General features: G+C 37.2%; 1 protein-coding gene across 1 annotated transcript in view; it reads left to right on the top strand.

Annotated features, from left to right (window-relative positions):
• Positions 1 to 13,993, top strand: part of SNX4 (sorting nexin 4) — an 80,511-nt gene that overhangs the window by 56,778 nt on the left and 9,740 nt on the right. The window contains exon 10 of the mRNA XM_027845286.1: positions 4,603 to 4,692. Within this exon, the coding sequence (XP_027701087.1) occupies positions 4,603 to 4,692 (90 nt within the window). The remainder of the gene's footprint in view (positions 1 to 4,602; positions 4,693 to 13,993) is intronic.

The raw sequence follows: 13,993 nt of genomic DNA, 5'->3' as shown, positions 1-13,993 counted from the left end.
CTAATTCTTTACCCCCAGAAAAGAGCTACTATAAATATTTTTGTACATAAAGGTCCTTTTCTTTTTGTTTTATCTCTTTTGGGATACAGATCTGGTAGTGGTATTGCTGGGGTAAAGGGTAAGGATGGTTTTATAGCCCTTTGGGCATACTTCCAAATTGTTCTACAGAATGCTTAAATCAATTCACAACTCCATCAACAATGCATTAAAGTCTCATTTTCCCCATATCCTTTCCAACATTTGTCATTTACCTTTTCTGTCCTATTAGCCAGTCTGATAGGTGTGAGATAGTACCTCAGAATTGTTTTAATTTGCATTTCCTAATCAACAATGAGAGTATTTTTTCATGTGGCTATAGATAGCTTTGACTACTTCATCTGAAAACTGATCATATCTTTAGATCATTTATCAATTGGGGAATGGCTCTTATTTTTATAAATTTGAATCAGTTCTCTATATGTTTGAGAAATGAGCCTTTATCAAAGAAACTTGCTTCAAAGTTTTTTTTCACAGTTACTATTGCTAACTGTATTTCTCTCCATCCTGTTCTCTGCCCCGGTTTATTCTACTCTCTCTCTTTTTACCCTGTTCCTCTTCAAAAGTGTTTTGCTTCTGACTTCTCCTCCCCCAATCTGCCCTCCTTTCTATCACCTCCCCCCTTCTCTTATCCCCTTCTCCTCCTACTTTCCTGTAGTGTATGTAAGATAGATTTCTATACCTAATAGAGTGTGTATGTTATTCCCACTTTGAGCAAGTTCTGATGAGAGCGAAGTTCACCCGCTCCCTCTCTCTTCCCCCTTCTTCTCTTCCACTGTAAAAGCTTTTCTCAGCTGCTCTTATCCCTGCAATATGTGTGGGCTCTGTACAGGCTTCTACCCCGTGTCACAAACTTCTCCTACAGACTTTCCAAGTTTTCTTAGGCCTGGAAAAATGTCTTACCTGACCTCATGTTGACTCTGCTGTTCCAAATTTGGTATGAGGTGTTATTTTAAAATTGTTTGGAGAGGAATGTTGAGAGAGTTCAGGTGGGTTGCCTGTAATCCAACATCTTGGCTCCACCCCTACCCTCAAGGTTGCTTGAGCACTTTTAAATTTTAATCTAACACTTAGCCTCCCAAGCATCTTTCTGATCTTCAGTGTCTTTTTTGATTATTTTTTAACTTGCATTTTAAAATAATGTTATTCATTCAAGTCTCATCTGGCACTTCGTGACCCTGTATAGCACACCAGCCTCTTCTGTCCTCCACTATCTCCTGAAGTCTGTCCAAGCTCATGTTTGTTGCTTTCATGGCTTTTTTTTTTTTTTTGGCAATTGGGATTAAGTGACTTGCCCAGGGTCACACAGCTAGTAAGTGTCAAGTGTTTGGTCTGAGGCCAGATTTGAACTCAGGTCCTCCTGACTTCAGGGCCGGTGCTCTATCCACTGCGCCACCTAGCTGCCCCCATGGCGTTTTTAAATAATAGAAAGATTTATTGAAAGCTTCTAGCATCCCAGTTTCTTTGAAAATGTTAGGCAATGTGTAGGGTTTCCATGGTGTTGGCTGATATTTGACAGTACACCTAGTTCTGTACTGGTTCTGTAAAGTAGTGATAATTATGCATCTTTTAAAAGTCTATTTCAAATGCACATTTGTCTTTATAAAATGATTCCTGGATCACTGTAACTTCTGATACAGCTTCTGAATCTTCTGAATTGGAAGATTTCCCAAATATCTTTAAAGTAATTCTAACCTTAGTTTTGGAGTTCCTTGTTGAATCATGAAGTGTGGTTGCAGAGAATAGATTGATTAAAGTGTCCTTATCAATGTGGTCCTGCTTTGTTCCATTGAGGATAGGAAATAGAAGAGATAAAGTACCATCTTCATAGTGTGGCAGTCTTTCAGATGTGGTCCGCCAAGTCTTCATTTATTTGCTCTAATCTAAAGTTTTCTAGGCCCATAATAATCTCCTCTACCCCACAGTCATTGTAGATCAGGAACTTCTGTGTGAGCCTGAGGCTGGAGGAAATTGAAGTATAATTGCATTGAAGACAGGTCCAGAGAAGACAGTGATACCTGGAAAATTTTAGAGAAACTGGGTCAGGAATAAAGGAAAAGATGAGGAAGCTATGAAAAGCAGGACCAACTTAGGAAAACTCATTGGGGTTGGGGGCAGATGGAGTAGAGTACCCAGGAAAGGAAAAAAGTAGCCCTCTTCTTCCCCCTCTGCTTTCTCATTCTGGCAGAAATTCTTTGCCCCAGACCTCAGTTTACTTTAAGCAGAAGGAAAAAAAAACATATATTGAAGTTTTGACACCTGGTAAAATTGCAAACCGAGCAGAACTGAGAAACACCAAGAAATTCACAGGGAACTAGTGGGGGAAAGTGTTCCGTTCAAGATTGAGGGGGGAAAAATAGGGTTGGATATTTAAATAGTGGCTGGAAACAGTTAAGAGTTGTTAAACAAGATCATACAAAAGTGAATGTATAGGTGGAAAGGATCTTGGGGTCATCTCGTCCAGTCCCTTTATTTTATAGATGAGGAATCTGAGGCCCAGAGTAAGTTGTCCCAGATGGTAGAACTGGGATTCAAATGCGGTCCTCATTTCAGATCTAGTACTTTCCTTTATACCATTTTGCCTCCAAATTGCATTTTGATAAACAAGTCTGTGTTTGCCCTATTATTATTCTTAGTGGATTTTATGCATTTTGATGTAATCTTCTCTCAGATTTCTTCTCTCTAAATTGAGCTGTTTAAATGTTAATCTTGTCTGATGTAGTAGCTCATCCATCCCCTTGATCATTTCATTAGTGCTTCTCCCAGTGTTCTCTAACTCTGCTTTCTTTTTCTTGTGGTAGAGTTGCCATCTTTAAACACAGTATTCTGGAAATGGACACACTATGTAGAGAAGTATAAAGCCTGTTTTGTTTCCAGTACTTTGGGACTCTTATCTTCAGAGTATAGTCTACAGTAACTCCAAGGTCCCTTTCCTAGGATTTAACTGATACCTTAGAGCCTATCATGGGACATTTTTATTTTTCTCCTCTAAGTGCATTCGTTATCTTGGAATTGCCCATACTAAAACTAAAGCTTTTTAGGTTACCCACAGAGAATCAAAAGATATTCCTCTCAGTTTGGTATTTCACCTGGAAGAATTAATGTAATTTGCATACTTAGAAACTGCATGGTGTGTAATCTTCTAGATAATTTTTAAAGTATTAAAATAACATCAACCTTAGCAACTGTTTATCTTTACCCAAGAAATGCTTGTTTATCCCTCCCCTTTTCCCTATCTCTCAGCCCTATCCACTGCCATCAATTTGGTTGTTGCTCAAAAGCCTTTTTGTTAACATTGACTTAGTATCCACTGTCGTAATTTTTTTAAAGCTAGAAGGAACTTTCGTTATTCTCAACAGTGACTTCCAAGAATTTGATCTGTACATAGAAAAAAGTTCCTCCAAGCAAACATTGCAAATTCCTAACCTGTAATTTCGGTGTATATGTTTGTGTCTGCCTATTATACACATTTTTTAAAATGCACATTTTATAGGGTGTCCCAAAAGTCTTAGTGCAGCTTTAAATTTAGGACTGCACCAGTTCTTTTGGGATGCCAAAGCTTACGAAGGCTAGCCCCTTTACCTGTTCAAGTGATCCCATTCCATCCCCATCTCCTCCAATAGATTGTCCCCTACTGTCACGCTCACTCTTTTACTTATTTCCACTTAAGTTTAAGGCTGTACCCAGACTCTGGGGACACCTTGTATTTAAAATGACCCATAAATTTTATATTTGCAAATTGTCTTTTTTCAGCAACTTTTGTTGCCTACTCCATTTAGCAGAATAGGGAATAAATAATAGATAAGAAGTAAATTCTGATTTTTTTTCTGTTTCTTTAGTCATTCAGAAAGTGTATTTGGTGCCTACTGCCTTCAGTTCTGTACTAGACACTCTGGGGGATACAAAGAAATAAAAGACATGGTCTCTGTCCTTGAAATGTTAATTCAGATCTAACAGATAAGGCTTATTAACACATGAAATTACAACACAATTATTAGACAGCTTATAATTAGGTGTTGAATTGTATGGTGAAGACTATAAGTAGGGAGATCAGTGAAGTCACAGAGTAGTCAGAGAGAGCTTCGGTGGAGGTCGTTGAGAGATCCTTAAAGAGTGGGTTAGGATTTGGATAAACAGTGGGGAGCTCATTCTAGAAAAGAGGAACAACCTGAACACAGACAGAAGTCATAGTGTGGTAATGAGAATGACCTGATCAGAGGAGAGGATAGTAGTCAGTAAATAAGTGGTTGTTAAGCACTTGCCGTTATGTGCCAGGCACTGTGCTAAGTGACGGAAAACAGCACGTCTTTTCATAATTTATTTTATAGAATGTGACACACACACACACACACACACACACACATATATGTATAAACACTTTGTTAAGAGGGATAGGCTGAAATGCATTGTTTTCTATAGGTTTCGTTGCCGTTATTACACTTTGGGAAAAAAAACTATATGCTTTTGGTATAGGCATTAGAACATTAATACTTTGTACTCTACGAAAGTTGTTTAATTTGTATGTATACATATATTATATATTCATTTGTGTTTTTAAAAAAACAGATATGCAGCTTCTATTGATGATATTTTAGAAGAAGAGGAGCATTATGCAGATCAGCTGAAGGAATATCTTTTCTATGCAGAAGCATTAAGGTAAGTAGAGTTAAAATTCTAAGTTCCTTGCCTTTTGGTTATTCAGAACTGAGGCTATGTGCTTCAATAGAATATAGATACTGTGATTTTTCATTCATTTCCTTAGTAAATATTTGGAGAGCTGTTATGTACTTTTTTGTTAAACATTATTAGAAGGCCACAAACTAATTTAAATCCTATAGTTCCTTGTGGGGGCAGCTTTGTTGTATCAAAAACTTCCCTCGCCTGGATAAATTGAAACCCTTCCTATTCCCCTAAAAGTGAGAAAACATATATACATAAAAAGATAAGTACGGGTGAGTAGTAAGGATAGTGCTTTGTTCTAAGGACACTGGACACTGATGAACCATTGCCAGTTTTTGAGCAAATGGGTACAAATAATGAAAACAATGTTTTAAGAAGATCAATCTGGCAACAGTGTTGCTGGATATATTAAGGAAACTAAAGACATTGAGTTCATTTAGGGTGTCTGAATGGGCTGGGTTTGAAATAACAAGGATTTGAACTAGGGTGGTAGTGGTAGGAGTGGAATGGAAGAGATACTTATGAAGACGTGAATCTTTCGATTGACATGACTTGGTGACTAACTGGGCTATGGGGATCAAGAAGAAGAGAGTGTCAGAAATAACTCCAAATCTTAAAAAGAAAAGGAAAACCTTAAATAAATGCTTTATTAATTTTCCTTTTATATTGCTGTCACTTTCAGCTGACTCCTTCCCACCAACCCCAAGTACAGTCTTCACAAAAAATAAATGCAGCTAAACAAATCAACACATTAGTCATGTCTGACGATTCATGCCTCATTCAATACCCATATCCACTGCCAAGAAAAGGGAATTGTATTTCACCCACAGTTCAGTGAAGTCACAACTAGTCAGGTCTGATATTTTTCACTGTTGTTTTCTTCTTTGTGGTATTAGTATAAATTGTTTTCCTAATTCTGTTCACTTAACTTTGTGTCATTTTGTACAAATTCTTTCAAATTTACCTGAATTTATATTTATCAATCCTCATGTTCAATAATAGTATTCGATTACATTCATACATTGCATTTTGTTCATTATACATATTGACTTTCTCTCAAATACCCTAACTATTCAGTTCCTCAGTCTATTCACTTCCGTGAGCTACTCCTCCACCCCATCTTAGCCATACCATTGATCTTACCATTTCCCACATGTCCAAGAATTCTGAAGATCCCCTTATCTGATCGCAAGTCTATTGGCTTTTCACCTCTCCCTCTGCCTTCCCTTACGTAACTTTCTCCCAGAAGCTCAGTACCCTTTGTCCACACTTTGACCTCAGATTCCTTGACCTCCTCAGTTCTTTCCCAGGCCATCTCCCTCTCACTAGCCACTCTCTCTTCTTCTCCCCTTCTTGCCCCCGGGATGAACCAATCAAACTCTACACTGTTCTCCTCTCTTGAATCCTTAGCCCCTTTATGATATTGCCAATTATGCCTAGTCAAGCCTTAGCTGGCATCACTTCTGCCATTCACTGCCTTCGCTCTTACACAGTTGCTCCTGAATGAAGATGAAGAAAACCATGCTGATCTTCTGACTTGGTTCGCATGGTACACAACTGTAGCTGGGCCCTCGCTGTTACCGGGCAGTCCTGTACTTCCCATGTCCACTCACTATCACTCTCTCCATGATGGCTCTTCCAAACCTTTTCATCCCTCCTCAGACTTCTTGTGACTCCCCCTCACTCAGCTGAGAACCTTGCCTCATATTTTACAGAAAAAATTGAGGCCATTTGCCATGAGTTCCTTCCCCCATCTTCCTCATCTCACATCACTCAGATCTCCTGCATGCATCTCATATGATGAAGTGGCCTAACTCCTTACCGAGGCTTACACATTTACCTATTCATTTCTACTGTCTACTGGTTCATTTCCTACTACCTGCAAACATACCCCTTTCTCCCCAATCCTGAAAAAACCCTCACTTGATCCTTCTATCTCTGCTAACTATCATCCTATTTCTTTTCTGCTTTTTGTGGCTAACCTCCTGGAAAAGGCTGTTTATAATAGGTGCCTCCACTTTCTCTCCTCTCACTCTCTTTTTAACCACTTATAATCTGGCTTCCAACCTTATCATTCCACCAAAAGTACTTTCTCCAAAGTTACTAATCATCTCTAACTTACCAAGTTCAGTGGCCTTTTCTCAAGCCTCATTTTCCTTGACCTCTCTACAACCTTTGACACTGTTGATCACTTTCTCCTCCTTTCTCTTCACTCTAGGTTTTCAGGAGACCACTTTCTTCTGCTTCTCCTTCTACCTATCTGACCATTTTTTCTCTGTCTCTTTTGCTGAATCTTTTCCCAGATCATACCCTCTAACCATAAGTGTCCCTCAGGATTTTGGCCTGAGCACTCTTCTCTTCCCCCTCTATACTACTTCATTTGGTGATCTCATCAACTCCCATGGATTTAATTGCCATCTCTATACTGATGCTTCTCAAATCTACCTATCCTGCTCTAACTTTTCTACTGACCTCCAGTCTCACATGTCCAACTGCCTTTCAGACATCTCATATTGGATGTTTAGTAGACATCTTAAACTCATTATGCCCAGAACAGAACTCATTATCTTTCTTCTTGAACTTTCCCCCACTTCCTGCCTTCCCTTTTACTGTCAAGGACAACACCATCCTCCTAATCCTCAGGCTCAAAACCTAGGAGTCATCCTGGATTCTTCGAGATGTCTCACCCCCCAATCTCTACTCTATTGGGTTTCACCTTTGCAGCATCTCTCAAATATGCCCTCTTCTCTTTGACACTGGCACCACTCTAGTATAAATCCTCATTACCTACATCTGGACTATGATGATAGCTTCTTAGTGGTTCTATTTGCCATACCTAAGTCTCTCCTCACTCCAATCCATCTTCTAGCCACGAAAAAAAATTTTTTTTTTTTTTTTTTTTTGGTGAAGCAGTTGGGGTTAAGTGACTTGCCCAGAGTCACACAGCTAGTGAGTGTTATGTGTCTGAGGCTGGATTTGAACTTAGGTCTTCCTGACTCCAGGGCTGGTGCTCTATCCACTGTGCCACCTAGATTCCCCGAAAATGATTTTCTTAAAATATGTCTTATCTCACCCTGCTACTCAGTAAACTCCAGTGGCTTCCTCTTGCCTCCAGGATCAAATAAAAAATGTTCTGTTTGGCATTCAAAGCCCTTCATAATCTAGCCCCCTACTAAATTTCAAATTTTCTTATACCTTACTCCCTGAAACAGGGAGTTTGATCCAGTGATACTGATTTGCTCACTGTTCCACAAATAAGACATTCCGTCTCTCAGCTCCAGGTATTCTCTCTGGCTATTCCCTGTGCCTGGAACACTTTGCCTTCTCCACTCCAAATATTGGCCTCCCTGGCTTCCTTTAAGTCCCAACTAAAATCCCATGTTCTACAGGAAGGCTTCTCCAACCTATCTTAATGCTAGTGCTCCCCTCTGTTAATTATTTCCTCTTTATCCTGTATATAGCTTGATTTGTATATATTTGATTGTTGGTAATATATAGAAAAGCTGATGATTTATGAGGGTTAGATTGTATCCTGCAACTTTGCTAAAGTTGTTAATAATTTCAATTTTTTTTTAGTTGATTCTCTAGAATTTTCTAAGCATAACACATCATCTTTAAAGAGTGATAGGTTTTTGTTTTGTTTCCTCATTTCCTCTTCTGTTTCCTTTAATTTCTTTTTCTTTTATTGCTATAGCTAAAATTTCTAGTTTAATATTAAATAATAGAGGTGATAATGGGTATCCTTGCTTCGTTCCTAATTGTATTGGGAAGGCTTCTAGTTTGTCCTCATTACAGAAAATGCTTGCTGATGGTTTTAGATAAAAATTATCATTTTAAGGCAAACTTCATTTATTCCTATGTTCTCTAGTGTTTTTAATAGGAATGGGTGCTGTATTTTGTCAAAGGCTTTTTCTGCATCTATTGAAATAATTGTATATTTCTGTTGCTTTTGTTATTGATTTGATCACTTACGCTGATAGTTTTCCTAATACTGAACCAGCACTGCATTCCTAGTGTAAATCCCACTTGGTCATGAGTATGTAATCCTTGTGATGTATTGCTGTAATTTCTTTGCTAGCATTTTATTTAAAATTTTTGCATCAATATTCATTAGGGAAATTGGTCTATAATATTCCTTCTCTGTTTTGGCTCTTCTTGGTGTAGGTATAAGCACCATATTTGTGTTGTAGAAGGAGTTTAGTAGGGCTCCTTTGCCTATTTTTCCAAATAGTTTATGTAGTATTTTGATTAATTGTTCTTTAAATATTTGATACAATTCGTTTGTGAATAATCTGGTCCTGGAGATTTTTTTCTTAGGAGGTTCACTGATGGTTTGTTTAATTTCTTTTTCTAAGATTTGGTTATTTAAGTATTTTATTTTATTTTATTTCTTCTGTTAATCTGGGTAATTTATATTTTTATAGATATTTATCCATTTCATTTAGATTGTCAAATTCGTTGGCTTATAATTGGGCAGAATAGCTGGTAACAATTACCTTTATTTCCTCTTCATTGGTGGTGAATTCACCCTATTCATTTTTGATACTAGTAATTTGGTTTTCTTCTTTCTTTTTTTTAATCAAATTAACCAATGGTTTACCTTTTTTTTTTTTTCCATAAAGCTATCTTCTAGTTTTATTTATTAGTTCAACGGTTTTCTTACTTTCCGTTTTATTAATCTCTTCTTTGATTTTCAGGATTTCCAATTTGGTGTTTAATTGGGGATTTTTAATTTCTTCTTTTTCTAGTTTTTTTAGTTACATACCCAATTTATTGATCTATTTTTTTCCCTATTTTATTGATGTAAGCAATTAGAGATATAAATTTCACCCTAAATACCATTTTGGTGTGTTGTCTCATTGTTGTCATTTTCTTTATTGAAATTATCAATTGTTTCTATGACTTGTTCTTTGACCCACTTATTTTTAAGGATCAGATTATTTAATTTCCAGTTAAATTTTGATCTTTTTCCATTGTCTGTTATTGAATGTCATTTTTATTGCATTGTGAGCTGAAAGGGATGCGTTTACTATTTCTGCTTTTCTACATTTGATTGTGAGGTTTTTATGTCTTAATACATGGTCAGTTTTTGTGTAGGTGCTGTATACTGCTGAGAAAACGGTATATTCCTTTCTATTCCCATTCAGTTTTTTCCAGAGATCTATCATATCTAGCTTTTCCAGAATTTCATCCACCTCCTTAATTTCTTTCTTGTTTATTTTTTGGTTAGATTTGTCTAGTTCAGAGAGGGGAAAGTTGAGGTCCCCCACTAGTATAGTTTTATTGTCTATTTCCTCCTGCAACTCATTCAGCTTCTTCAAAAATTTAGATGCTGTACTCTTTGGTGCATATGTTTGGTGTTGATATGACTTCATCGTCTATGGTATCTTTCAGCAAGATATGGTTTCCTTCCTTATTTCTTTTAATTAAATCTGTGTTTGCTTTTGCTTTGTCTGAGATCATGATTGTTATCCCTGCTTTCTTTGCTTCAGTTGAAGCATAATAGATTCTGCTCCAGCCCCTTATATTTACCATGTATGTACCTCTCTGCTTCACATGTGTGTTTTTTTTGTTTTTGTTTTTTTTTGGTGAGGCAATAGAGGTTAAGTGACTTGCCCAAGGTCACACAGCTAGTAAGCGTCAAGTGTCTGAGGTTGGATTTGAACTCAGTTCCTCCTGATTCCAAGGCCAGAGCTCTATCCACTGCACCACCTAGCCGTCCCTTCATGTGTTTCTTATAAGCAACATATTATAGGAGTCTGCTTTTTAATGCATTCTGCTATTCGCTTCTGTTTTATGAGTGAGTTCATCCCATTTATATTTATGGTTATGATAATAGTATTTCCTTTCATGCTATTTTTCCCTTGTTTATTCCCCCCCCTTGCCCCCACTCTTTCTTTCCTCACAAGTGTTTTACTTCTGATCACCGCCTTCCCAATCTGCCCTCCCTTTTATCAGTCCCTTCTGCCCCATTTATTATTCCTGTCCCTTTTTACTTCCCTATAGGGTAAGATGAATTTCTATATTCAACTGAGTGTGTATGTTATTCCCCCTTTGGGTATGCACATTTTTATAGTCCTTTGGGCATAGTTCCAAATTGCTCTCCAAAATGGTTGGATCATTTCAGTGTAGTCAAAATTATCCATTTTGCATTTCATAATGTTCTCTTTCTGTTTGGTCATAAATTCTTGTGTTCTCCATAAATCTGACAGGTAAACTGTTCCTTGCTATCCCAGTATCAGCCTTTGTATCTAAATTGTGTACCTATTTTGACTTTATTTTGGTATATAGTGTAAGATTTTGGTCTATGCCTAGTTTCTGCCATACTTTTTCCTATTTTCCCAGCAATTTTTGTCAAATAATGAGTTCTTAAGCCAGAAGCTGGGGTCTTTGGGTTTATCAAACAGTAGATTACTGTAGTCTGTTATTCCCTCTTTGAGCCAATTTTGATGAGAGTAAGGTTTAAGCTTTACCCACCACTTCCCCAACCCCATCTTCCCCTTCATTATAATAGCTTTTTCATGTCTCTTTTATGTAGGATAATTTTCCCCATTCATTCTCACCCACCTCCTTCTTCTTGTAGTAAAGTTTTCTTTCTCACCACTTAATTTTGTTTTTTGGGATATCATCCCATCAGAGTCATCTTATATCCACATCCTCTGTCTATATAAACTTCTAATTACTTTTATAGTAATAAAGTTATTAAAAGTTACAAATATTACCTTGCCATATAGAAATATAAAATATAAATAGTTTAACCTTATTGAATTTCTTATGTTTTCTCTTTCTTGTTTGTTTTTTACCTTTTTATGTTTCCCTTGCATCTTGTATTTGGAGATCAGATTTTTTATTCAGCTCTGGTCTTTTCATTAGCAATGCTTGAAAGTTCTCTGTTTTGTTAAATGTCCATTTTTTCACCTGAAAGATTATATTCAGTTTTGTTGGGAAGGTGATTCTTGGTAACAGTCTTTCTGGTGGCTGGCCCTATTACTGGTCAGCAGTAGAGTCAAGCCTTGCCGGGGATGAGATTGCTGGGATGGGGCCTTGCTGAGCTGCACAGACTGCTGACTTGCCTAGGGGGCTGCTGGTTTGCAGGAGGGTGGGCTTGGCTGGGGGATTTCCCAGGGCTTGGAGCCTTGCTACAGGCCCCCTGCTCTGAGGCTGGCTGCTGCTGCTGCTTTTGAACCTTGCTCCCCTCCTACCCCAGTGAAACAGCTCTTTCCTACTATATTGGTAATCTGCTTCCCTGCTCCTAGACCAATTCTGAGGTGGTTTTCTAGTTGTTTGGAGAATTTGAGAGGGCCTAGAGGTTTTCTTCCTCACTCTGCCATCTTGCCACAGGAAGTCAGGACACATTTTCAATGGAGGAACTGGGGCAGAAGAAAGAGGCAAAGGGAGGAGGGCCAGCAGGAACCACTGAGAAGGCAAGGATGAGCATAATCAAGGAAAAGTAGTATGGTAGTGGTGAAGAAAACGAAGAGGAAATAAGGTAGCAACAAATAAAAGGAAAATCAAAGAGAAAGAACAGCAACAGAAGACAAGAAGAAATTAAGAAAGGGTTTGAAAAGCCTGAAGAACTTATCCCAGAAAAAAAAACTAGCAGATAAACTATGTCTAAAGAAATTACAGGAAGAAGTAGATCTGAATTAACACAAAGAAATCTTTGCTGTTAATAACCCATGTGTGGTATAAGAAGCTATGAATCCATTTTCTTTTTTAAAATTTCATTTATTTTATTCTGAACTTAAGAAATAAAACAAGCATTTCTGTAACATAGAATAGGGGAGAAGAAAAGATAATTGTACATGAAACTGCCAATCTGTTATGTACAAGTTGCTATTCCTTTTAAATTTATGATAAAGTTATTGTGTAACTTTCTTTTTTTCTCTTTTTTCTCCCCCCCCAAGGCTACCATTAGGCATAAATATGTATATATGTGTAAAACCATTCTATACTTTCTCTGGGTGCAGATAGCAGCTTCCTTCATGTGTCCTTTGTAGTTAGTTTGGGTATTTATAATAGTCAAAATGACTTATTAGCTCAAAGTTGTTCTTAAAACAACATTGTTGTTACTGTATACAATGTTCTCTTGGTTCTGCTCATTTCACTCTTCATTATTTCGTGCAAATCTATCCATCTTTTTCTAAGACCAATATCATACACCATTTACCAAAATAAGATCAAAATGAATATATGACCTAGATATCAAGAGAGATACTACAGGAAAATCTGAAGAACATGGAATATATTACTTATCAGACTTAATGGATAGGTGAACAATTTATGAATAAACAGACATAGAACAGTGTGAGGTATAAAATAAATTCATTTTCAAGAGATGACTTCACAGAGTTTGGGAAATTACCAAAAGATAAAAATTACACAATATGAACCATCTCTGTATTATGCCAGTTTCTTGGAAGCATTAGTTTGAGATGTTTGTATTTCATTGTGAATTGATGGCTTGAAAAAGATCACAAGTTCATTGATAGTGCTATGCAGTGAAAAACAAACAAGAAAAGCATAGCCAAAAAGAATGTTGTGCTTCCTGGAGGGGATTAAGATGATCTTGCAGACTGTGTTGGTTGCCATGGAGGACATTTGTAAGACTTTGAAGACGGGGTGTGATGTTTCATCTTCTCCCCCATTGTCTTCTGTTACCCCTTCTACATGCAACACCACTTCTTTCCTTTCAGTTCTGCCAAATGCTACAATCAAAAAATAACCAGTACAAAATCTTTTTTGTGTTGGTTAATCCCTTGCCACTTGGGTGCTAATGCAATAGGGAACTTGGTTCTTGCTGACAAAAGGTTAAAATCAGGAAACTTTTTTGCTACTGAATCACAGTAAAAGAAATCCTAGTAATGTCATTGTTGCTATCTGGTTCCAGGGCCTCAGAGTCATTAGATTGGATACAGTGGGTGCAACAAGACACAAAAACATTGTGCAGTATTTACCAGCCACATTCAATAATATAGCCTTAATCATACGTACTTGAACTATTTCATATCTTGTCAAAAAAAGCAATGTGCAACAAGGGCATGTGGGCTGCATTTAATGTTAAAATTGCTTTGTATTAAGATATAGGCTGAGAATTTTTAAAAATATATTGCAAAGAAGACTACTTATTCAAGGATACAATGTCTGAAATGGTTACTACTTTGACAAAAAATTTAATTGGCCAAAACCCACCAACCTTGAAGTCACTTGAAGTAATGTTTTCATCATTGCATTTGACAAAACCCAACTTGTGGTATTCCAAGTGTATAAATAGTCT

This window comes from Vombatus ursinus, unplaced genomic scaffold, assembly GCF_900497805.2.
Source record: "Vombatus ursinus unplaced genomic scaffold, bare-nosed wombat genome assembly UNPS02014959.1, whole genome shotgun sequence".
In the NCBI taxonomy this organism is placed as follows: domain Eukaryota; kingdom Metazoa; phylum Chordata; class Mammalia; order Diprotodontia; family Vombatidae; genus Vombatus; species Vombatus ursinus.
Note: the sequence above shows the minus strand (reverse complement) of the source record. Positions and strands in the feature narration are given on the sequence as shown.